The 25,896-nt window shown below is 40.2% G+C and overlaps 1 protein-coding gene across 1 annotated transcript in view; it reads left to right on the forward strand.

Annotated features, from left to right (window-relative positions):
* ANKRD45 (ankyrin repeat domain 45) overlaps positions 1 to 25,896 on the forward strand; it is a gene marked incomplete at its 5' end in the record, with an annotated part of 49,937 nt that overhangs the window by 17,842 nt on the left and 6,199 nt on the right. Inside the window, 2 exons of the mRNA XM_079728453.1 lie at positions 9,948 to 10,042; positions 11,081 to 11,219. Of these exons, the coding sequence (XP_079584579.1) occupies positions 9,948 to 10,042; positions 11,081 to 11,219 (234 nt within the window). The remainder of the gene's footprint in view (positions 1 to 9,947; positions 10,043 to 11,080; positions 11,220 to 25,896) is intronic.

Genomic DNA, 25,896 nt, shown 5'->3' on the forward strand with positions numbered 1-25,896 from the left:
AAGCATTTATTGTCAAAAATTGGTTAGAGACAGAGAAGAAATGCCCTGAGTATTAGTTAACATGGTGTTCCAGTCAAAGCACTGAAGATACTTTTCCTATTCAGCCAAATATACACTGATGATCACTGTGACATCATCAGTCATAGTCATTCAGGGATAAATTCAGTGATGTCATAAAGAACCACACTGGGGGCTTCCCTGGTTGAGAGTCCGCCTGCCAGGGGACAGGGGACACGGGTTCCTGCCTTGGTCCGGGAAGATCCCACATGCCGTGGAGTGGCTGGGCCCGTGAGCCATGGCCTCTGAGCCTGTGCATCCGGAGCCTGTGCTTCGCAACGGGAGAGGCCACAACAGTGAGAGGCCTGCGTACCGCAAAAAAAAAAAAAAAAAAAGAACCACACTGGACTGAAAAGGTGTTGCCTAGCCAATCACCTTGGATTTCTTAGGAATACTTTTTCTTGTTTTTCTCCAGAATAGTTTGAGCCTCTTCAGTTTTCTGAAAAACAAATGCTTTACTAATGTTTTGCTAGCTAATAAATTTAAATTGTAATTATATTAATAGAATTTCATGGAAACAACTTACTTATATCCTTTCCAACCCCCCTTTTTTTTGCATCTTTATTGGAGTATAATTGCTTTACAATGGTGTGTTAGTTTCTGCTGTATAACAAAGTGAATCAGCTATATGTATACATATATCCTCCCAAATCCCCTCCCTCTGCGTCTCCCTCCCACCCTCCCTATCCCCACTCCTCTAGGTGGTCACAAAGCATGGAGCTGATCTCCCTGTGCTATGTGGCTGCTTCCCACTAGCTATCTGTTTTACATTTGGTAGTGTATATATGTCCATGCCACTCTCTCACTTCGTCCCAGCTTACCTTTCCCCTCCCAGTGTCCTCAAGTTCATTCTCTATGTCTGTGTCTTTATTCCTGTCCTACCCCTAGGTTCTTCAGCACCATTTTTTTTTAAGATTCCATATATATGTGTTAGCATACAGTATTTGTTTTTCTCTTTCTGACTTACTTCACTCTGTATGATAGACTCTAGGTCCACCCACCTCACTACAAATAACTCAACTTCGCTTCTTTTTATGGCTGAGCAAAATTCCATTGTGTATATGTGCCACATCTTCCTTATCCATTCATCTGTTGATGGACACTTAGGTTGCTTCCATGTCCTGGCTACTGTAAATAGCTCTGCAATGAACATTGTGGTGCATGACTCTTTTTGAATTATGATTTTCTCAGGGTATATGCCCAATAGTGGGATTGCTGGGTCATATGGTAGTTCTATTTTTAGTTTTTTAAGGAACCTCCATACTGTTCTCCATAGTGGCTGTATCAATTTACATTCCCACCAACAGTGCAAGAGGGTTCCCTTTTCTCCACACCCTCTCCAGCATTTATTGTTTGTAGATTTTTTTTTCTTTTGCGGTACGCGGGCCTCTCACTGTTGTTGTCTCTCCCGTTGAGGAGCACAGGCTCCAGACGTGCAGGCTCAGCGGCCATGGCTCACAGGAGTAGCCGTCTTCCCAGACTGGGGCATGAACCTGTGTCCCCTGCATTGGCAGGCAGACTCTCAACCACTGTGCCACCAGGGAAGCCCAATTGTTTGTAGATTTTTTGATGATGGCCATTGTGACTGGTATGAGGTGATACCTCATTGTAGTTTTGATTTGCATTTCTCTAATCATTACTGATGTTGAGCATCTTTTCATGTGTTTGTTAGCAATCTGTATATCTTCTTTGGAGAAATGTCTATTTAGGTCTTCTGCCCATTTTTGGATTGGGTTGTTTGTTTTTTTGATAATGAGCTGCATGAGCTACTTGTATATTTTGGAGACTAATCCTTTGTCAGTTGCTTCATTTGCAAATATTTTCTCCCATTCTGAGGGTTGTCTTTTGGTCTTGTTTATGGTTTCCTTTGCTGTGCAAAAGCTTTTAAGTTTCATTAGGTCCATTTGTTTATTTTTGTTTTTATCTCCATTTCTCTAGGAGGTAGGTCAAAAAAGATCTGTGATTTTTGTCATAGAGTGTTCTGCCTATGTTTTCCTCTCAGAGTTTTATAGTCTTGTGGCCTTACATTTAGGTCTTTAATCCATGTTGAGTTTATTTTTGTGTATGGTGTTAGGGAGTGTTCTAATTTCATTCCTTTACATGTAGCTGTCCAGTTTTCCCAGCACCACTTATTGAAGAGGCTGTCTTTTCTCCATTGTGTATTCTTGCCTCCTGTACAAGATAAGGTGACCATATGTGCGTAGGTTTATCTCTGGGCTTTCTATCCTGTTCCATTGATCTATATTTCTGTTTTTGTGCCAGTACTATACTGTCTTGATTACTGTTGCTTTGTAGTATAGTCTGAAGTCAAGGAGCCTGATTCCTCCAGCTCCGTTTTTCTTTATCAAGATTGCTTGGGCTATTCAGGATCTTTTGTGTTTCCTTACAAATTGTGAAATTTTTTGTTCTAGTTCTGTGAAAAATGCCACTGGTAGTTTGATAGGGATTTCATTGAATCTGTAGATTGCTTTGGGTAGTATAGTCATTTTCACAGTGTTGATTCTTCCCATCCAAGAACATGGTATATCTCTCCAACTGTCTGTATCATCTTTAATTTCTTTCATCAGTGTCTTATAGTTTTCTGCATACAGGTCTTTTGTCTCCTTGGGTAGGTTTATTCCTAGGTATTTTATTCTTTTTGTTGCAATGGTAAATGGGAGTGTTACCTTAATTTCTCTTTCAGATTTTTCATCATTAGTGTATAGGACTACAAGAGATTTCTGTGCATTAATTTTGTATCCTGCTACTTTACCAAATTCATTGATTAGCTCTAGTAGTTTTCTGGTAGCATCTTTAGGATTCTCTATGTATAGTGTCATGTTATCTGAAAGCAGTGACAGTTTTATTTCTTTTTTTCCGATTTGGATTCCTTTTATTTCTTTTTCTTCTCTGATTGCTGTGGCTAAAACTTCCAAAACTGTGTTGAATAATAGTGGTGAGAGTGGGCAACCTTGTCTTGTTCCTGAACTTAGTGGAAATGCTTTCAGTTTTTCACCATTGAGAACAATGTTGGCTGTGGGTGTGTCATATATGGCCTTTATTATGTTTAGGTAAGTTCCCTCTATGCCTACTGGAGGGTTTTTATCATAAACGGGTGTTGAATTTTGTCAAAAGCTTTTTCTGCATCTATTGAGATTATCATATGGTTTTTCTCCTTCCATTCATTAATGTGGTGTATCACATTGATTGATTTGCATATGTTAAAGAATCCTTGCATTCCTGGGATAAACCCCACTTGATCATGGTGTATGATCCTTTTAATGTTCTTTTGGACTCTGTTTGCTAGTATTTTGTTGAGGATTTTTGCATCTATGTTCATCAGTGAAATTGGCCTATATTTTTCTTTCTTTGTAACATCTTTGTCTGGTTTTGGTATCAGGGTGATGGTGGCCTCATAGAATGAGTTTGGGAGTGTTCCTCCCTTTGCTATATTTTGGAAGAGTTTGAGAAGGATAGGTGTTAGCTCTTCTCTAAATTTTTCATAGAATTCGCCTGTGAAGCCATCAGGTCCTGGGCTTTTGTTTGTTGGAAGATATTTAATCACAGTTTCAATTTCATTACTTGTGATTGGTCTGTTTTTATTTTCTTTTTCTTCCTGGTTAAGTTTCAGAAGGTTATGCTTTTCTAAGAATTTGTCCATTTCTTCCAGGTGTCCATTTTATTGGCATATAGCTGCTGGTAGTAATCTCTCATGATCCTTTGTATTTCTGCAGGGTCAGTTTTTACTTCTTATTTTAAAAAATTTATTTATTGTATTTATTTTATTTTTGGCTGCATTGGGTCTTCATTGCTGCACACAGGCTTTTCTCTGGTTGCGGCGAGTGGGGGCTACTCTTCATTGTGGTGCGCAGGCTTCTCATTGTGGTGGCTTCTCTTGTTGGGAGCACGGGCTCTAGGTGCATGGGCTCAGTAGTTGTGGCTCACAGCCTCTAGAGTGTAGGCTCTGTAGTTGCTCCGCGGCATGTGGGATCTTCCCGGATCAGGGCTCGAACCCGTGTGTCCTGCATTAGCAGGGGGATTCTTAACCACTGTGCCGCCAGGGAAGCCCCTGTTACTTGTTTTTCATTTCTAATTCTATTGATTTGTGTCTTTTCCCTTTTCTTCTTGATGAGTCTGGCTACCAGTTTATCAATTTTGTTTATCTTCTCAAAGAACCAGCTTTTAGTTTTATTGATCTTTGCTATTGTGTCCTTCACTTATTTTTTTATTTATTTCTGATCTGATTTTTATCATTATTTTCCTTCTGCTAACTTTGGGGTTTTTTTGTTCTTCTTTCTGTAATTGCTTTAGGTGTAAGTTTAGGTTGTTTATTTGAGATTTTTCTTGTTTCTTGAGATAGGATTGTATTGCTATAAACTCCCCTCTTAGAACTGCTTTTGCTGTATCCCATAGGTTTTGGGTGGTCATGTTTTCATTGTCATTTGTTTCTAGGTATTTTTTGATTTCCTCTTTGATTTCTTCAGTGATCTCTTGGTTATTTAGTAGTGTGTATTGGGGTGTCTGTGAACTTATTATGCTTTTAGGCAGCCTCTCTGCTAATGGGTGGGGTTGTGTTCCTGTTTTGCTAGTTGTTTGGCATGGGGTGTCCAGCAGTGGAGCTTGCTGGTCGCTGAGTGGAGCTGGGTCTTAGCGTTGAGACGGAGATCTCTGGGAGAGCTCTCGCCGATTGATATTATGTGAGGCCGGGAGGTCTGTGGTGGCCCAATGTCCTGAACTCGGCTCTCCCATCTCAGAGCCTCAGGCGTGACACCCGGCCAGAGCACCAAGACCCTGTTAGCCACATGCTCAGAAGAAAAGGGAGAAAAAAAAGAAAGAAAAATAAAATAAAATAAAGTTATTAAAATTAAGAAATTAAAAAACTAATAAAAAAAAGGAAGAGAGCAACCAAACCAGTAAACAAATCCACCAATGATAACAAGTGCTGAAAACTATACTAAGATAAACATAAAAATCAGAAACTAGTCTGTTGCATACAGCAAACCCCAAGTCTACAGTTGCTCCCAAAGTTCACAGCCTCAATTTTGGGACGATTTGTTGTATATTCAGGTATTCCACAGATGCAGGGTACATCAAGTTGATTGTGGAGATTTAATGCACTGCTCCTGAGGCTGCTGGGAGAGATTTCCCTTTCTCTTCTTTGTTCACACAGCTCCTGGGGTTCACCTTTGGATTTGGCCCCGCCTCTGTGTGTAGGTCGCCTGAGGGCATCTGTTCATCGCCCAGACAGGAGGGGGTTAAAGGAGCAGCTGATTAGGGGGCTCTGGCTCACTCAGGCTTGGGGGAGCGAGGGGTACAGTAGTTATAATTCGAATGCGGGGTGAGCCTGTGGCAGAGGCTGGCGTGACGTTGCACCAGCCTGAGGCGTGCCATGCATTCTCCCGGGGAAGTTGTCCCTGATCCCAGGACCCTGGCAGTGGTGGGCTGCAAGGCTCCTGGGAGGGCAGGTGGGGATAGTGACCTGTGCTTGCACACGGGATTCTTGGTGGCTGCAGTAGCATCCTTAGCATTTCATGCACATCTCAGGTGTCTGCGCTGATAGCCGCAGCTTGCGCCCATCTCTGGAGCTCGTTTAGGTAGTGCTCTGAATCTCCTCTCCTCGTGCACCCTGAAACAATGGTCTCTTGACTCTTAGGCAGGTCCAGACTTTCTCCTGGACTCCCTCTCAGCTAGTCGTGGTGCACTAGCCTCCTTCAGGCTGTGTTCACGCAACCAACCCCAGTCCTCTCCCTGGGATCTGACCTCCAAAGCCTGAGCCTCAGCTCCCAGCACCCACCAGTCCCGGCCGGCAGGTGAGCAGACAAGCCTCTCAGGCTGGTGAGTGCTAGTTGGCAGCGATCCTTTGTGCGGGAATCTCTCCGCTTTGCCCTCTGCACCCCTGTTGCTGTTCTCTCCTCTGTGGCTCCGAAGCTTACCACACACCCACCCCCCGTCTCCACCAGTGAAGGGGCCTCCTAGTGTGTGGAAACCTTTCCTCCTTCACAGCTCCCTCCCAGAGGTGCAGGTCCCGTCCCTATTCTTTTGTCTCTGTTTCTTCTTTTTTCTTTTGCCCTGCCCAGGTACGTGGGGAGTTTCTTGCCTTTTGGGAGGTCTGAGGTCTTCTGCCAGCATTCAGGAGGTGTTCTGTAGGAGCTGTTCCACTTCTAGATGTATTTTTGATGTATTTGTGGGGAGGAAGGTGATCTCCATGTCTTACTCCTCTGCCATCTTGAAGATCCTCCCCAACCCTTTTGAAGTATGGTACTTTCACATCTACTTACAAAGTAGCTATAGCTGTATCATTTCATACAACCTAGGATCTGCTTCTGTTTTTTTCATTCTGGAATATCCTTCCCTTCAAATAGTCAAGCAAATACTGAGTCCCTCCCCCTTTTGACCTGTGTCTTTTTGGTGGCAGTGTGGTACTGTCAGGTAGTGGGTGAGGGGAGGGGAATTTGGTGCGGTAAGTGACAAAGAGATGGTGAGGTTGCATGGTATATGATAGGAAGGTGACACAGACTCTGCCTTTAAGGAACCTACAGTCTAGAGGTAGAAGCAAAAAGCAGGATAACAAAAAATTACAAGACAGATTCAACTCAGAGCTAAATCAGATTATAATCATGTCACAGTTGATAGAACCATGAGATCTACTTGGGGGAATTCGGAGTTTAACAAAAGTGCATTTTAAAGTAAGCTTTGAAGAATGAGTAGAATTTTGGTGGGTGGCAATGCAGAGAGGGCATTTTAGGCTGAGGAAACATAATAAGCAAAGAAATTCTGTGTAAACCTTTAGACAACCATTTATAAATATTTATTGAGCACCTCCTGTGTGCTAAATACTGTTCTAGGAGCTGAGAATACATACACAACTGGGCATAAAACAATCTTTATGTTTATGGAGTTTACTTTGTAGTAGGGAGACAGAAAATAAAATTATCTAAATCTATGTATCTATGCAGTGTTACGGAGAAAAATAGAGTGGTAACGGGGTTTTGAAGTTGCCAGGAAGTGAATGAGTGAGAGTGTGTTATTTTATAGAGGGCAATCAGGAGAGGCTTCTCTGTTAAGGTGATGCTCGAGCAGAGACCTGAGGAACTGAAGGAGTGAGCCTGGGAGCAGAGGGAACAGGGGGTAAATAATGGACAGGGTCTCTGGATGAATGTTGCAAGGGATGAAGCTGGAAAGAGTTTGTGGCTAGATAGATCTTGGAAGGCCCCGCATTTTATTCAGTAGTCAATAGGGAGTCATTTACAGAGTTTTGAGGAGAGGAGTGACATAATAATAAACTTATTGAGTGCTTTACCGTGTGACAGGCACTGTGTCAAGACATCTGCGTGCATTATACTATAATACATTGTGTTTAATTCTTACAACAACCCTATGAGGATGGTACTATAATACTTCCATTTTCTAGATGGAGAAACTGAAGTTAGTGGGGTTAAGATATTGCTATGGTCTGAAAGTTTGTGTTCCCCCCAAATTCATATGTTGAAATCCTAATACCCAATGTGATGGTATTAGGAAGTGGGGCCTTTGGGAGATGCTTAGGACATGAAGGTGGAGCCCTCATGAATGGGATTAGTGTTCTTAATAAAAGAGTCCCCACAGAGTTCCCTAGCCCCGTCCACTATGTGAGGGCACAGTGAGAAGGTGCTGGCAATAAAGGAAGAGGGTTTTCACTAGACTGCAACCATGTTGATAGCTTGATCTTGGACTTCCCAGCCTCCAGAACTGTGAAAAATAAGTTTCTGTTGTTTATAAACTACATAGTCTGTGGTATTTTGCAGCCTGGATGCAGTAAGACAGGTATGGTGGCATTAAGAGGAAGCTTGCAGTAAGCTCCTCTCTCTACCAAGCCACCCAAAATAAATATATGCTGTTAGTAAAATCAGTGTGCTTACTATATAAATGCAGTTCTATGACAAGTCCCTTAGTCCCCTCTTCCAGCTAATTCCTCTGCTAAACTTCATCCTGTATTGAAATTCTGGAGCCACTACTGACTCCAGGTCACCCAGCTAGTGGAGCCAAAACCTAAACCTTGGATTCCAGTTTAGGGAATTAATTCTGCTTGCAACATGAATGGTGGGTTTGAAGCTGTGACTGACAAAACTGTTCAGCTGCAAAAACACGCTGTCTTTCATGAAAAAGGAAGGGTGACTCAGGCTGGAGATGCAGGCCAAGAGGATGGAGCCTTACACCACAGATGATTATCCCCAGACTTTGATACCTAATAGAATTTGCCCTGTGGGATTTCAAAATGACTTGGGAGTGTGGTGACTCCTTTTTTCCTCTAATTTCTCACTTTTTGAATGGCATTATCTATACCTGTTGCTCTGTGCCTGTCCCACCATTGTATTTTGGGAGCAGAGAACTTTGTTTTCTAGTTTCACAGGTCTACAGATGGAGAGGAATTTTACCCCAGGATAGATGGATCATACTAATGTCTCATGCATACCTTGTTTAGAGGATGAGATGAGACTTTTGAGCTGATGATATTTTAGATGAGCATTTAGACATGAGTTGATGTTGTAATGGGTTGAAACTTTTGGATGTTGGCATGGGGTAAATGTATTTTGCATGTGGCATAGGTAGGAGTTTGGGGAGGTCAGAGGGCCGAATGTGGTAGGCTGAAAAAAGTCTGCCAAAGATATCTAGGTTCTAATCCCTGGAATCTGTGAATGTTACCTCATACGGGATTTTGCAGATCCTTAAATTAAGGATCTTCAGATGGGGAGATTATCCTGGATTATCCAGGTGGGACCTAAATGTAATTACAAGTGTCCTTATTATAAGTGAGAGGCAGGAGATTTGACACAGAAGAGGAGAAGGTGATTTTTTTTTTTTTTTTTTTTGCTGTACGCGGGCCTCTCACCGTCGTGGCCTCTCCCACTGTGGAGCACAGGCTCCAGACGTGCAGGGTCAGCGGCCATGGCTCACAGGCCCAGCCGCTCCGTGGCATGTGGGATCCTCCCGGACTGGGGCACGAACCCGTGTCCCCTGCATCGGGAGGTGGACTCAACCACTGCATCACCAAGGAAGCCCAGGAGAAGGTGATTTGATGATGGAACTAGACATTGGAGTGGTGTAGTTTGATTGAAGGTGGAGGAAGGAGCCACAGCCAAGGGGTACAGGCTGCCACTAGAGGTTGAAAACAGCAAGAAAATAGATTCTCCCTTCAGAGCCCCCAGAAAGAATCTCCCCTGCCAACACAATCAGCTAAACTGATTTCAGGCTTTTCGCCTCTAGAATTGTAAGAGGATAAACTATAAACTTGTGTTGCTTTAAGCCACCAAATTTATGGCAATTTGTTATAGCAGCCACAGGAAACGAATACACCAATTGTTAAATCAATTTGAGGCTAATCTACCATTTACTATATTCAGTTCTGTCTAGAAATATGGTAAATCTTCCCATTTATTTGAGTCTTTTATTTCTCTCAAAGTGTTGTAATTTTGTTTAAACAGGTCTTGCAAATTTTGCGAGGGGTGCTATAGAGAATGGAATTATTTTAAACTTTTTTTTTAAAGAGGGAAGCTATTTGAATTTATTTTAAAGGATAAAGAAGGGTAAAGCAAGGGACAGTTTTTCTCTTGGAAATGTTTTTTGTTCCTTTCCCCATAGTAGATATTTTGATAGACTATAGTCTCTTTGGTATTGGGTATCACATTTTATATTTATTTGCTCTTTAAAAATTTTAGTGCGATTCTAGGAATACAGTGAGTGCCCCAAAGTACTGTGCTAGTTGAATGTTATCCTTTTGAAGTTCCCCAAGGAAAACAACTGCAACAAATCTCCTATACAATCTTTATAAAGCTCTGGAGATATAAATGTACATTACAAGCATGTAATGTTTGTAATGCATATTTTTTGGTCTTTGTCTTATTATTATGCATTTTACTGTTCTATTCTTTCAGATGCAAGGCTGGCGCTGAAAAAATATATTGCAAAGGTCTCTGCAATTGTTACAGATACAACAAAGGGACCAGGGAAGCTTTTTAAGGAAGACAAGGTACTGCATTGTGATTATAGTTTGCTCTGAAGTCTTCTGAGATTTTTGCCTTGTATCTTTAATTTCTACACTAATGCACTAGAGGTAGGTAGCGGTCCTCACTGCTCACTTCTCCCTCCCTTCCTTCATTTTTTCTTTTCTTTTTTCTTTTCTTTTTTTTTTTTTTTTTGTGGTACACGGGCCTCTCACTGTTGTGGCCTCTCCCGTTGCGGAGCACAGGCTCCGGATGCGCAGGCTTAGCGGCCATGGCTCACGGACCTAGCCGCTCCGCGGCATGTGGGATCTTCCCGGACCGGGGCACAAACACGTGTCCCCTGCATCGGCAGGCGGACTCTCAACCACTGCGCCACCAGGGAAGCCCTTTTTTTTTTTTTTTTTGAGTATACATTTATTCATGTCTCTATTATTACAAACCATAGAGTAATGAACATCTTAAATCAGATATCAGCAGTTTGCTGCTCATGTGCAAAGAGATGGTTTTGCAGTGCAAATTGAGAGGTTTTCAGTGAGGTGGAGCTCTTTTTGCACTTCTTGCACTTTCTTCTCCTGTGAACCACCTGAGAAGGAATAAAATATCCTCGGCATTGTCCATTGAGTTGCATGCAGCTCGTACCATCCACCCATTTTTTTCCAACCTTTGCAAACACTTTTCTTTATCACAGTCTCATTGAAAATGAAGAATTAGGGAGGAGGTGTAGACTGGCCCAAGGCTCCATGACTCTAGATTTTGAGTTTCTTTATACGCACTTTCCACTAATGTTAGAGCTGCACTGTCAGATATAGTAGCCCCTAGCCATATGAGATTATTTAAATTAGAATTAATTAAAATTAAATAAAATTAAAAATTCAGTTCCTCAGCCACTTTCCTAGTGCTCATTGGCTATGTATGTCTAATGGTGACTGTATTGGACAACGCAGATACAGAACATTTCCATCATCACAGAAAGTTCTGTTGCACAGTGCTGGTTTAGAGATACTATATAGAGTTTTATTTTTAAATAAACAAGTGGAAAGTAAATTCTTTGTTTCTGTCTCTAGAATACCATCCTCAATGCATGCCGTATAAAAAATGAATGGCTGGAAACCCATTTAGAAGCTTCCATTAATGAGCTTTTTGAGCAGAAACAGCAATTGGAAGATATTGTGACTCCTATCTTCACAAAAATGGCTACACCATGTAAGTTTTGGATAAAAATTGTTTGAATGTCAGAAAAGATGAAAATTAGGTTCAATGTTGTTATTTCTGAGATAATCTGATTTCAACAATCTTCATTAAGTAGCCATTAACCTTGTTACAGGCACTAATCTGTAACTCAGTTTCAATGAGTTACAATATTAATAATAATTAAAAATAATGACAGAGTTATTTCTACAGAGAATGTCTAGTACTAATCTTATTACCATCATTAATCATTTAATTTTATGTAATTTACTATAGTTTTGACCAGTGATTTTCAACCAGGAAGACATGTCCTTCAAGGAGATAGAGCGGCAGAATTTGAAAAAAACATTTTCAGTAATGTAACTCTATAGTTTGAAAAACCTATTGTGGGAATACTGTCCTGTCAGTGGAGAAGGTGCACTGTCATAATCTTGGTGGCAGGTGTACCTAAGATTTTAAAAATATCAGCTTTATTGAGATAGAATTCTCATACCATGAAATTCACCATTTAAAAAATGAAAAATTCAGCGGTTTTCAGTATATTTTCAGAGTTATGTAATCATCACCACTGTCTAATTTTAGAACATTTTACCAGCCTGAAGAGACACACCATATCTATTAGTAGTCACTGCCCATTCCTCCCTTCCACAAGTCCCTGGCAACTACTAATCTACTTTTTATCTCTATGGATTGCCCGTTCTGAACATTTCAGAGATAGATCATATAGTCTGTTGCCTTTTGTGTCTGGCTTCTTTCGCTTTGCATAATGTTTTTAAGGTTTATCCATGTTGTAATATGTGTCAGTATTCCTTTTTATCACGGAACAATTGTCCATTGTATGGATTCAAATTTATCCATTCATTAACTGATGGACACTTGAGTTTCTACTCATTTGACTATTATAAATAATGCTGCTATGAATTTTTGTGTACAAATTTTTGTGTGGCCACATGCTTTCATTTCTCTTGGGTATATATTTAGGAGTAGAATTGCTGGGGTCATATGGTACCTCTATTTCTGACCTTTTGAGGAATTGCCAAACTGTTTCCAAATTTCCATTCCCATAAGCAATATATATGAGGATTCCAATTTCTCCACATTGTTATCAACATTTGTTATTATCTTAAAAATTTTTTTTAGCTGTTCTAGTGGGTATGAAGTATCTTAATGTAGTTCTGATTTGCATTTCCTTAGTTACTGGTGATGTTAAACATTTTTTCAAGTGCTTACTGGCCATTTGTATATTTTCTTTGGAGAAATGTCTCTGAATCTTTTGCCCATTTTTAAGTTGAGTTGTTTTCTTATGTTTTTAATTGAAGTATAGGTGATTTATAATACTATATTAGTTTCAGGTGTACAGCATAGTAATTCAATATTTTAATAGAATTTAAAGTTACTACAAAATAATGGCTACACTTCCCTGTGCTGTTCAATATATCCTTGTTGCTTATTTATTTTATGTGTAGTGGTTTATATCTCTTAATCCCCTACTCCTATCTTTCCCCTCCCGTCTTCTCTCTCCCACTGGTAACCACTAGTTTGTTCTCTATATCTGTGAGTCTGTTTGTTTTGTTATATTCATTTGTTTTATAAAAAATTTTTTAGACTCCACATGTAAGTGATAACATAGAGTACTTGACTTTCTCTGACTTATTTCACTAAGCATAATACCCTCTAGGTCCATCCATGTTGTTGCAAATGGCAGAATTTCATTCTTTTTTATGGCTGAGTAAACATACATATATAAGCGCACACACACACACACACACACACACACACACGACACATCTTCTTTATCCATTCATCTCTTTGTTTTGTTTTGGGTTTTTTTGGTTTTATTTTTGGCCACACCAGTCAGCTTGCAGGATCTTAGTTCCCCAATCAGGGATTGAACCCAGGCCCCGGCAGTGAAAGCACCAAGTCCTAACCACTGGACCACCAGGGAGTTCCATATCCATTTATCTCTTGAGGGACATTTAGGTTGCTTTTATATCTTGGCTATTGTAAATTGATGCTGCTATGAAAATTGGGATGCATGTTTCTTTTTGAATTAGTGTTTTCATTTTCTTCAGATATACACTCAGGAGTGGAGTTGTTGGATCATATGGTAGTTCTATTTTTAGTTTTTTGAGGAATCTCCATACTGTTTCCACAGTGGCTGCACCAATTTACATTTCCACCAACAGTGCAAGAGGGTTCTTTTTTCTCTATATCCTTGCCAACATTTGTTATTTGTGGACTTTTTGAAGATGGCCATTTTGACAGGTGTGGGGGGATAACTCATTGTGGTTTTGATTTGTGTTTCTCTGATGATTAGTGATGTTGAGTGTCTATTTGTATGCCTGTTGGCCATCTGTATGTCTTCTTTGGAAAAATGTCTGAATTTTGAAAAATTCAGATCTTCTGCCCATTTTTTAATCGGACTTTTTGGTTTTTTGATATTGAGTTGTATGAGCTGTTTGTATATTTTGCATAAAAACCCCTTGTTGGTTGCAGATATTCTGTAGGTTGTCTTTCCGTTTTGACCATGGTTTCCTTTGCTGTGCAAAAGCTTTTAAGTTTAATTAGGTCCCCTTTATTTATCTTTGCTTTTGTTTCTTTTGCCTTTGGAGACAGATCCCAAAAATTATTGCTATGATTTATGCCAAACATTGTTCTGCCTGTGCTGTGTTCTAGGAGTTTTATCATTTCAGGTCTTACATTTAGATCTTTAATCCATTTTGAGTTTATTTTTATATATGGTGTGAGAAAATGTTCTAATTTCATTCTTTTACATGTAGCTGTCCAGTTTTCCCAGCACCACTTATTGAAGAGACCATCTTTTCTCAATTGTATAGTCTTGCCTCCTTTGTCATAGATTAATTGACCATAAGTGTGTGGGTTTATTTCTGGGCTCTTTGTTCTGTTCCATTGATCTAATTTTCTGTTTTTGTTCCAGCACCATGCTGTTTTGATTACTGTAGTTTTGTAGTATACTCTGAAGTCAGGGCATGTGATACCTCCAGCTTTGTTCTTTTTTCTCAAGATTGCATTGGCAAATTGGGGTCTTTTGTGGTTACATATAAATTTTAGTATGATTTGTTCTAGTTCTGTGGAAAATGCCATTGGTATTTTGAAAGAGATTGCATTAAATCTGTAGATTGCTTTGTGTAGTGTGGACATTTTAACAATATTAATTCTTCTAATCAAGGAACATGGGATGTCTTTCCATTTCCATTTATCATCTTCAAATTCTTTCATTCATGTTTTATAATTTTCAGAGTATAGGTTTTTCACCTCTGAGGTTACAGTTATTCCTAGGTTTTTTTAATGCGATTTTGAATAGCATTTTAAACAGGCTTGTTTTCTTGCTTTCACTTTCTGATAGTTCATTATTAATGTATGGAAAAGCAACAGATTTTTGTATATTAATCTTGTATCCTGCAACTTTACTGAATTCATTTATTAGTTCTAAAAGTTTTTTGGTGGAGAATTTAGGGTTTTCTATATAGAGTATCTTGTCATATGCACATAGTGACAGTTTTACTTCTTCCTTTCCAATTTAGATGCCATTTGTTTCTTTTTCTTCTCTGACTGCTGTGGCTAGGACTTCCAAAACTGTGTTGAATAAAAGGGGCGTGAGTGGTCATCCTTGTCTTGTTCCTGATCTTAGAGGAAATGCTTTAAGCTTTTCACTGTTGAGTATGATGTCAGCTGTGGGTTTGTTGTAAACGACCTTTATTATGTTGAGATATGTTCCTCATTACCAACTTTGACGAGAGTTTTTATCATGAATGCATGTTGAATTTTATCAGATGCTTTTTCTGTGTCTTTTGAGATGATCATGTGATTTTTATTCATGTTTTATGAATGTGGTGGATCACATTGATTGATTTGCAGATATTGAACCATCCTTGCATCTCTGGGATAAGTCCCACTTGATCATGGTATATGATCCTTTTAATGTATTTTTGAATTCGGTTTGCTAAAATTTTGTTGAGAATTTTTGCATCTATAGTCATCAGAGTTATTGGCCTGTAATTTTCTCTTTTTGTAGTGTCTTTGGCTCTTTTTTTTTTTTGCTTTTCAAAAAAATTTTAATAGATATTTATTGGAGTATAATTGCTTCACAATACTGTGTTAGTTTCTTTTGTACACCAAAGTGAATCAGCCATATGCATACATATGTCCCCATATCCCCACCCTCGTGAGCCTCCCTCCCATCCTCCCTATCCCACCCCTCTAGGTTATCACAAAGCACCGAGCCGATCTCCCTGTGCTATGCTGCTGCTTCCCACTAGCTAGCTGTTTTATATTTGGTAATGTATATATGTCGATGCTACTTCGCCCAGCTTCCCCCTCCCACCCCGTGTCCTCAAGTCTGTTCTCTACGTCTACCTCTTTATTTCTGCCCTGCAACTAGGTTCATCAGTATCATTTTTTTTTTAGATTCCATATATATGTGTTAGCATGAGGTATTTGTCTCTTTCTTCACTCTGTATGACAGACTCTAGGTCCATCCACCTCAGTACAAATAACTCAGTTTCATTTCTTTTTATGGCTAATGTTTCATTGTATATATGTGCCACCTCTTCTTTATCCATTCATCTTTCGATGGACATTTAGGCTGGTTCCATGTCCTGGCTATTGTAAAGAGTGCTGCAATGACATTGTGGTACTTGTCCCTTTTTGAAGTATGGTTTTCTCAGGGTATATGCCCAGTAGTGGGATTGCTGGGTCATATGGTAGTTCTATTTTTAGCTTTTTAAGGAACCTCCATACTGTTTTCCATAGTGGTTGTATCAATTTACATTCCCACCAACAGTGCGAGAGGGTTCTGTTTCACCACACCCTTTCCAGCATTTATTGTTTCTACATTTTTTGATAGTGGCCATTCTGACCCGTGTGAGGTGATACCTCATTATAGTTTTGATTTGCATTTCTGTAATGATTAGTGATGTTGAGCATCTTTTCATGTGCCTCTTGGCCATCTGTATGTCTTCCTTGGTGAAATGTCTATTTAGGTCTTCTGCCCATTTTTTAATTGGATTGTTTGCTTTTTTGATATTGAGCTCCATGAGCTGTTTGTATGATTTTGAGATTAATCCTTTGTCTGATTTGCAAATATTTTTTCCCATTCTGAGGGTTGTCTTTTTGTCTTGTTTATAGTTTCCTTTACTATGCAAAAGCTTTGAAGTTTAATTAAATACCGTTTGTTTATTTTTGTTTTTATTTCCATTGCTCTAGGAGGTGGATCAAAAAAGATCTTGCTGTGGTTTATGTCAAAGAGTGTTTTTCTTATGTTTTCCTCCAAGAGTTTTATAGTGTCTGGTCTTACATTCAGGTCTTTAATCCATTTGAAGTTTATTTTTGTGTATGGTGTTAGAGAGTGTTCTAATTTCATTCTTTTACATGTAGCTGTCCAGTTTTCCCAGCACCACTTATTGAAGAGGCTGTCTTTTCTCCACTGTATGTTCTTGCCTCCATTGTCGTAAATTAGGTGCCCATATGTGCATGGGTTTATCTCTGGGCATTCTATCCTGTACCATTGATCTATACTGTTTTTGTGCCAGTACCATACTGTCGTGATTACTGTAGCTTTATGGTATAGTTTGAAGTGGGTGAGCCTGATTCCTCCAACTGCATTTTTCTTTCTCAAGATTGCTTTGGCTATTTGGGGTCTTTTGTGTTTCCGTATGAATTGTAAAATTTTTTGTTCTAATTCTCTGAAGAATGCCATTGGTAGCTTGATAGGGATTACATTGATACTGTAGATTGCTTTGGGTAGTATAGTCATTTTCACAATATTGATTCTTCCAATCCCAGAACACGGTATATTTTTCCATCTGTTTATGTCATCTTGATTTCTTTCATCAGTGTTTTACAGTTTTCTGAGTACAGGTCTTTTGCCTCCTAGGGCAGGTTTATTCCTAGGTATTTTATTCTTTTTGTTGCGATGGTAAGTGGCATTGTTTCCTTAATTTCTCTTTCTGATTTTATGTTGTTGGTGTATAGGAATGCCAGAGATTTCTGTGCATTAATTTTGTATCCTGCAACCTTACCAAATTCATTGATTAGTTCTAGTAGTTTTCTGGTGGCATCTTTAGGATTTTCTATGTATAGTATCATGTCATCTGCAGACAATGATAGTTTTACTTCTTCTTTTCCAATTTGGATTCCTTTTATTTCTTTGTCTTCTCTGATTGCCGTGGCTAGGACTTCCAAAACTATGTTGAATAGTAGTGGCAAGAGTGGACATCCTTGTCTTCTTCCTGATCTTAGTGGAAATGCTTTAGTTTTTCACCATTGAGGATGATGCTTGCTGTGGGTTTGTCATATATGGCCTTTATTATGTTGAGGTAGTTTCCCTCTATGCCCATTTTCTGGAGAGTTTTTATCATAAATGGGTGTTGAGTTTTGTCAAAAGCTTTTTCTGCATCTATTGAGGTGGTCATATGGTTTTTATTCCCTAATTTGTTAATATGGTGTATCTCGTTGATTGATTTGCGTATATTGAAGAATCCTTGCATCCCTGGGAAAAATCTCACTTGATCATGGTGTATGATCCTTTAATGTATTGTTGGATTCTGTTTGCTAGTATTTTGTTGAGGATTTTTGCATCTATGTTCATCAGTGATATTGGCCTATAATTTTCTTTTTTTGTGATATCTTTTCTGGTTTTGGTATCAGGGTGATGGTGGCTTTGTAGAATGAATTTGGGAGTGTTTCTCCCTCTGCAATTTTTTGGAAGAGTTTGAGAAGGATGGGTGTTAGTGCTTCTCTAAATGTTTGATAGAATTCATCTTTGAAGCCATCTGGTCCTGGAGTTTTGTTGGTTGGAAGATTTTTAATTATAGTTTGAATTTCATTACTTGTGATATGTCTGTTTATATTTTCTAATTCTTCCTAGTTCAGTCTTGGAAAATTGTACCTTTCCAAGAATTTGTCCATTTCTTTGTGGTTGTCCATTTGATTGGCATATAGTCGTTTGTAGTAGTCTCCTATAATCCTTTGTATTTCTGCAGTGTCATTTGTGATTTCTCCTTTTTCATTTCTAATTTTATTGATTTGAGTCCTCTCCCTCTTTTTCTTGAGGAGTCTGGCTAATGGTTTATCAATATTGTTTATCTTCTCAAAGAACTAGCTTTTAGTTTTATTGATCTTTGCTATTGTTTTCTTTGTTTCTGTTTCATTTATTTCTGCTCTGATCTTTATGATTTCTTTCCTTCTAGTGACTTTGGGTTTTCTTTGTTCTTCTTTCTCTACTTGTTTTAAGTGTAGGGTTAGATTGTTTATTTGAGATGTTTCTTGTTTCTTGAGGTAGGCTTGTATTGCTATAAACTTCATTCTTAGAACTGCTTTTGGTGCATCCCATAGGTTTTGGATCATCGTATTTTCATTGTAATTTGTCTGTAGGTATTTTTTGATTTCCTCTTTGATTTCTTCAGTGATCTCTTGGTTATTTAGTAACGTATTGTTTAGCCTCCATGTGTTTGTGTTTTTTATGTTTTTTCCCCTGTAATTGATTTCTAATCTCATAGCATTGTGGTCAGAAAAGATGCTTCATATAATTTCAATGTTCTTAAATTTACTGAGGCTTAATTTGTGACCCAAGATGTGATCTATCCTGGAGAATGTTCAATGTGCACTTGAGAAGAAAGTGTAATCTGTTGTTTTTGGATGGAATGTCCTGTAAATATCAATTAAATCTATCTGGTCTATTGTGTCATTTAAAGCTTGTGTTTCCTTATTAATTTTCTGTCTGGATGATCTGTCCATTGGTGTAAGTGAGGTGTTAAAGTCCCCCACTATTATTGTGTTACTGTCGATTTCCTCTTTTATAGCTGTTAGCAGTTGCCTTATGTACTGAGGTGCTTGTGTGTTGGGTGTATAAATATATATAATTGTTGATCCTTTGATCAGTATGTGGTGTCCCTCCTTATCTCTTGTAACAGTCTTTATTTTAAAGTCTATTTTGTCTGATACGCGTATTGCTACTCCAGCTTTCTTTTGATTTCCATTTGCTTGGAATATCTTTTTCCATCCCTTCACTTTCAGTCTGTGTGTGTCCCTAGGTCTGAAGTGGGTCTCTTGTAGACAACATAAATATGGGTCTTGTTTTTGTATCCATTCAGCCAGTCTGTGTCTTTTGGTTGGGGCATTTAATCCATTTTACATTCAAGGTGATTATTGATATGTATGTTCCTATTACCATTTTCTTAATTGTTCTGGGTTCGTTTTTGTGGGTCTTTTTCTTCTCTTGTGTTTCCCACCTAGAGAAGTTTCTTTAGCATTTGTTGTAAAGCTGGTTTGGTGGTGCTGAATTCTCTTAGCTTTTGCTTGTCTGAAAAGCTTTTGATTTCTCTGTTGAATCTCAATTAGATCCTTGCTGGGTAGCATAATGTTGGTTGTAGGTTTTTCTGTTTCATCACTTTAAGTATATCCTGCCACTCCCTTCTGGCCTGCAGAGTTTCTGCTGAAAAATCAGCTGATAACCGTATGGGGATTACTTTGTATGTTATTTTTTGTTTTTCTCTTGCTGCTTTTAATATTTTTTCTTCGAATTTAATTTTTGTTAGTTTGATTAATATGTGTCTTAGTGTGTTTTTCTTAGGGCTTATCCCGTATGGGACTCTCTGCACTTCCTGGACTTGGATGACTATTTCCTTTCCCATGTTAGGGAAGTTTTCACCTATAATCTCTTCAGATATTTTCTCATACCCTTTCTTTTTCTCTTCTTCTTCTGGGACCCCTATAATTCAAATGTTGGTGCGTTTAGTGTTGTCCTAGAGATCTCTGAGATTGTCTTCAATTGTTTTCATGCTTTTTTCTTTATTCTGCTTATTGGCAGTTATTTGCACCATTTTGTTTTCCAGCTCACTTATTAGTTCTTCTGCCTCAGTTATTCTGTTATTGATTCCGTCTTGTTTATTTTTCATTTCAGTTATTTGTTTGTTCTTTAGTTCTTCTAGATCTTTGTTAAACATTTTTTTATTTTCTCAGTCCATGCCTCCATTCTATTTCTGAGATTCTGGATCATCTTTACTATCATTACAGTGAATTCTCTTTCAGGTAGATTGCCTATTTCCTCTTCATTTGTTTGGTTTTGTAGGTTTTTACCTTGTTCCTTCATCTGTGACATATTTTTTTGCTGTCTCATTTTTTTCTTTTTTTTTAATGAGTGGGATTGTGTTCCTGTCTTGGTGATTGTTTGGCCTGAGGCTTTCAGCACTGGAATTTGTAGGCTGTTGGGTAGAGGTGGGTCTTGGTGCTGAGATGAGGACCTCCATGAGACCTCACTCCAATGAATATTCCCTGGGGACTAAGGTTCTATGTTAGTCCAGTGTTTCAGACTTGGAGCTCCCTCTTCAGGAGCTTCGGCCTGACCCCTGGCTCGTGAACCAAGATACTGCAAGCTGCATGGGGTGGCAAAAAAAAAAAAAAAAAGAATCATAACAAAGTAAAAAATAGAATTAAACTAGTAAACTAACAGATATGTGAGAAAGAATATAAAAATAAAAATGTAGATAACTAAACAACCAGAATTTACAACTGTACCACAATTGTGAAAAAGAGGAGGGAAAAGAAAAGAAAAAAGAAAAAAGGGAGGGAGGCCTTAGCTGTGGAGGGTGGGGCCTAAGCAAGGGCAAGGTTTGGGTGGTGGGCGTGGCCTATGCTCAGGACCCACAGGGTTGGAAAAGGCCCTGGGGGCTGTGGGGGGCGGGGTTTAGCCTCAACTCTAAAGAAGGGGCTCAGGCTTGCCCACCACCTCTGGTCTCAGAGGGTGGGGGACCTCACCTGGGAGCCCAGGAGGCTTCCTGGGCTCGAATGGGTGAGGCAAATGCCCTCTGCTCCTCTCCCGCTCCTCTCAGAGGACCCCTCCTGCCTGCCTGTCCTGATCTCCCTGGTGTCCCCCCCATGCCCCCAGTACCAATGTGGCCGTGGGGAAGGGGAGCCCTGGAGGGCAGGAGACCACCCTGGGAGCTCAGCAGGCTCCCTGGGCCCGAATGGGCGGGGCAGTTGCCCTCTGCTGCTTTCCCACTCCTCCTGGAAGGCTCTTCCCACCTGCCTCTCCCGATCTTCCGGCCTCAGGGTTGCTGATCCTGTCTGGCCTCCACTTCTCCTCCCCCCTCAGTCCCACCATTTCACTTGTGGGTTCCTCCCATCTCCTTGGGTGTCAGGGTTTCCCACCAGCGGCTGGCAGTTGCCCTAGTTGTGGGGAGATGCTAACTTGGAGTCTTCCCACACCTCCATCCTGACTCATTTTGGTATTAGGGTAATGGTGGCGTCATAGAATGCACTTGGGAGTGTTCTCCCATCTCAAAAATTTTTTGGAATAGTTTGAGAAGGTTAGGTATTAACTCTTCTTTGTATGTTTGGTACAATTCTTCTGTGAAGCCATTTAGTCATGTTTTTTGCTTTCTGGAAGTTTTTTAAATTATAGTTTCAATTTCACAGGTAGTGATTGGTCTGTTCAGATTGTCTATTTATTCTTGATTTAGTCTTTGAAAGTTGTGTTTTTCTAGAAATTTGACCATTTCTTCTAGGTTGTTCAATTTGTTGGCATGTAACTGTTCATAATATTCTCTTATGATTTTTTTGTATCTCTGTGATAGCAGTTGTTATTTCTCCTCTTTTATTTCTTATTTTGTTTATTTGGGTCTTCTCTCTTTTTTTTCTTGATGAGCCTGGCTAAAGGTTTATCAATTTTATTTACCTTTTCAAAAAAACAGTTCTTGGTTTCATTGATCTTTTCTATTGTTTTTTGATCTCTATTATATTTGTTTTCGCTCTGATATTTATGTTTTTCTTTCCATCTGCTAACTTTGGGCTCTGTTTGTTTTTCTTTTTCTAATTCCTTTTTTAAAAATGACAGTACTTTAAATTTATTATTTATTTTATTTATTTATTTTGGCTGTGCTGGGTCTTAGTTGCGGCTTGCGGGATCTTCATTGTGGTATGTGGGATCTTTAGTTCCGGCATGCGGACATCTTATTTGCGGCATGCAGACTTCTTAGTTGTGGCATGTGAACTCTTAGTTGCGGCATGCAGGCTTCTTAGTAGCAGCATGTGGGCTTCTTAGTTGCGGCACACGGGCTTCTTAGTTGCAGCATGTAAACTCTTAGTTGTGGCATGCACATGGGATCTAGTTCCCCGATGGGGACCAAACCCCGGCCCCCTGCATTGGGAGCATGGATTCTTACCCACTGGGCCACCAGGGAAGTTCCTCTAATTCCTTTACATGGAAGGTTATGTTGTTTATTTGAGATATTTTTGTTTCTTGAGGTATACCTATATTGCTATAAACTTTCCTCTTAGAACTGCCTTTTCTACATCCTCTATAGATTTTGGAAAGTTGTGTTTCCATTTTCATTTGTCTTGAGGTATTTTCTGTTTTTCTCTTTGATTTATTTATTGGCTCATTGGTTTTTTAGTAGCATGTTGTTTAGTCTCCACATATATGTATTTTTCTTCTTATTGTTGAATTGTAAATGTTTTTATGTATCTTGGGTATAAGTCTCTTATCAGATATATGACTTGCAAATATTTTCTCCCATTATGTGGATTATCTTTTCATTTTCTTAATTGTGTTCTTTGAAGCACAAAAGGCTTTAAGTTTGATGAAGTCTAATTTATCTACTTTTCCTTTTGTTGATTGTGCTTTGTGTCATATCTAAGAAACATTGCCTTATCTAAGGTCACCAATATTTACTTTTATGTTTTTTTGTAAGAGTTTTGTAGTTTTTTTAGCCCTTATGTCTAAACATGTCTGTGATCCATTTTAAGTTAATTTTTGTATATTAACTTAAATATGAGGTGTGAGGTAGGGGGTCCAGCTTCATTCTTTTGTATATGGATACCCAGTACTTAAGATTTTTATGTTTATCAAAAGGAACCATGGTTTTTTAAAGGTTAAGGCACTGAATCTCTTCTAGGTGGTATGACAAACTGTCCCTTGCCAACTGTACCTAACGTCGAATGAGCATACACATAGCACTCTCCTAGGTCCCCTGAAGGGAAATAGATGCCTTTGCACCATCCTTGTCTTTAAGGAGTCCACTAACCACTTTGTGAGTAAACATGCCTACTTGAAAAGATAAACTAAGAGCTGTGTATGTTCAGGGAAGCCTAAGCATAAAGAGAAGGCATCATGAAGAAAGAGGAATTGCCTGAAAGGATAGGTAACCAACGTGGAATACGTAGGGAATTTTGGAATGAAACACAACATAATGATGAAAAGTTGAAATATGGGACTAGAGAAGTGTTCAGTATCCATCTGGCTGATTGTAGTTGAGTACACATTAAGGAAGAGTAGAAAATAAGGTTGGAAAGTTAGCTTGTGATCATTTCATTAAAAGTACTGAATTAGGGACTTCCCTGGTGGTGCAGTGGTTAAGAATCCATCTGCCAATGCAGGGGACACAGGTTCGATCCCTTGTCCGGGAGGATCCCACATGCCATGGAGCAGCTAAGCCCATGTGCCACAACTACTGAGCCTACACTCTAGAGCCCGCGAGCCACAGCTGCCGAGCCCATGCGATGCAACTACTGAAGCCCGTGTGCCTAGAGCCTGTGCTCTGCAACAAGAGATGCCTCCGAAATGAGAAGCCCATGCACCACAATGAAGAGTAGCCCCCGCTCGTTGCAACTAGAGAAAGCCGTGCATAGCAACAAAGACCTAACACAGCCAAAAATAAAATAAATAAATTTTTTAAAAGTACTGAATTATAAGCTTCAAAGTTTGGACTTTACTTTCAGTGCAGCGGGTTGCCATTAAAGGCTTTATTTGGGGTAGGAGAGATGAGGAATCAAGTAGTGGAGAATAATCTGGCTGTCCTTGCAAAATGGATTGGAGGAAGAAGAGACCAGAGGGAGTGAGACCAGTATAGTCCAGGAATGAGATGGTTAAGATGAGTTGTTGGTTATACAGTTCACTTCCCACCTTTCCCCACCAAGCCACCACTATTGTTAGTCTGGCCCAACAACCCTCCCTCCTTCCCTTCTCATCTCTGAGGAAGAATTTCAGAGGCTCCAATCAAGATGGTGGAATAGAACGATGTGGAGCTCACCTTTTCCCACAAATACATAATGAATACATCTACATGTGGAACAGTTATCACAGAATACCTATTGAATTCTGGCAGAAAATCTCAGAAACTCAGAAGAACGAGGAAGATCTCCATGTAACCGGGTAGGATGAAAGAAAAAAAAAAAAAGGAAGCAAACAGGATAGGACCTGTGCCCCTGGGAGAGAGCTAGGAAAGAGGAAAGGTTCTCGTACCCTGGGAAGCCCCTGCACTGGTGGGGAGATCACCTGGGACAGAAAGGGAGCTTCAGAGGCTTAGAGGAGAGCGTAGAAGCCGGTTTGCAGCAGGCAGAACAGAGAGAGACCAGCACAGAGGATCCGTGCTGCCTTGCTGAAGTCCCCATTCCGAGATGTGGACCTGCTAGTAATACATGCGAGGGCTGGTTGCTAAAACTCGGGCTTCAGAGGACAGACCTGGGGAGAGGACTGGGGTTAGCCCTGCGGAGACAGCCTGAAGGGCCTGGAGTGTGGTAAGGGCTGCAACCAGGAGTGTATGTGGAAGAAGCCTGGCCCACCATAGAAGTGAAGTGCTATTGTTAAGAGGCACTCGAAGAGAAGGGAAGGACCCGCCATTGCAACGTCACTTTTGGCATGCTTACGGCCAGTGTGTGCCGCCATTGAAACCCCATTGTTAATGCATAAGTGAAGTGGGGGTGGGGCTTGCCATAGCAGCCTCTTTCTCATTGCCACCTCTATGAGCTCTGGGAGCATGCAAGCACCAGCAGGTTGCCCACATGCGGAGGCGGGGCTGAAAGCAGAGCCTTCCCCCCATGGCATGTGATCCACAGCACCGCTGCTTGCTTTGTAAACTCAGTGCCTGTGGGACATCCGAGTGGACAACGGGTGCTCCTGTGGCTGGGATGAGTCTGGCCTTAGCAGCTGTGGGCTTTGTGGGTGCATGCATGTGGAGGTGAGGCCAGAGTCTGGGCTACTTCCCTAGCTCCCATGGCAGGTCCAGGTGTGCAACTGCTGTGGTCCTGGTACCTGACTTCAGTGGATTGACACCTATGGATCTGTGATGGTGGCTTTGTGATCACAGTGCCTGAGGGGCACAGGGCTGATAGCCTGCATTCCCACAGTGGAGGCGGGCCGAGGGTAGTGTGCACAACAGTGTGCTTTGTGAGCTCATGCAGTAGGTGACAGGTGACATGACAGAGTGCTCTCCCCGATGGACAGCTCCGATGGAGGAATACTCAGCGGCTTCTCTTCCAGTGGGAGCGCTCCAATCCTGCCTATGTCACACTGCAGCTTAGAAATGGATCTGGGGGCTTCTATGCCAACAATTAAGGAGCAGACCCTGCCCCCAGTGGGGCTGTAACAATGACAGAGCAAAGAGGAGGCCCCGTTCAACATCCAACACCTATTCCGTTCACCACAACATCAGTCATATCCCCATCAATGGGATAACAGCCAGCAGACACTGAGGAAAGATGTGGCAGCCACCCATACTAAAAAACAGCCCTTGCACCAAAAATATTAAACCCACACAAGCTACACAGGGACACTTCTACATAAAAATAGCCCTCCAAGACCACAGTAGATAATTGTTTCTATTAAACTCATAGAGTAAGAGAAATATAAGTAAAATGAAGAAAGAGAGGAACCACTCCCAATTAAAAGATCAAG

This window comes from Hyperoodon ampullatus (assembly GCF_949752795.1).
Source record: "Hyperoodon ampullatus genome assembly, chromosome: 2".
In the NCBI taxonomy this organism is placed as follows: domain Eukaryota; kingdom Metazoa; phylum Chordata; class Mammalia; order Artiodactyla; family Ziphiidae; genus Hyperoodon; species Hyperoodon ampullatus.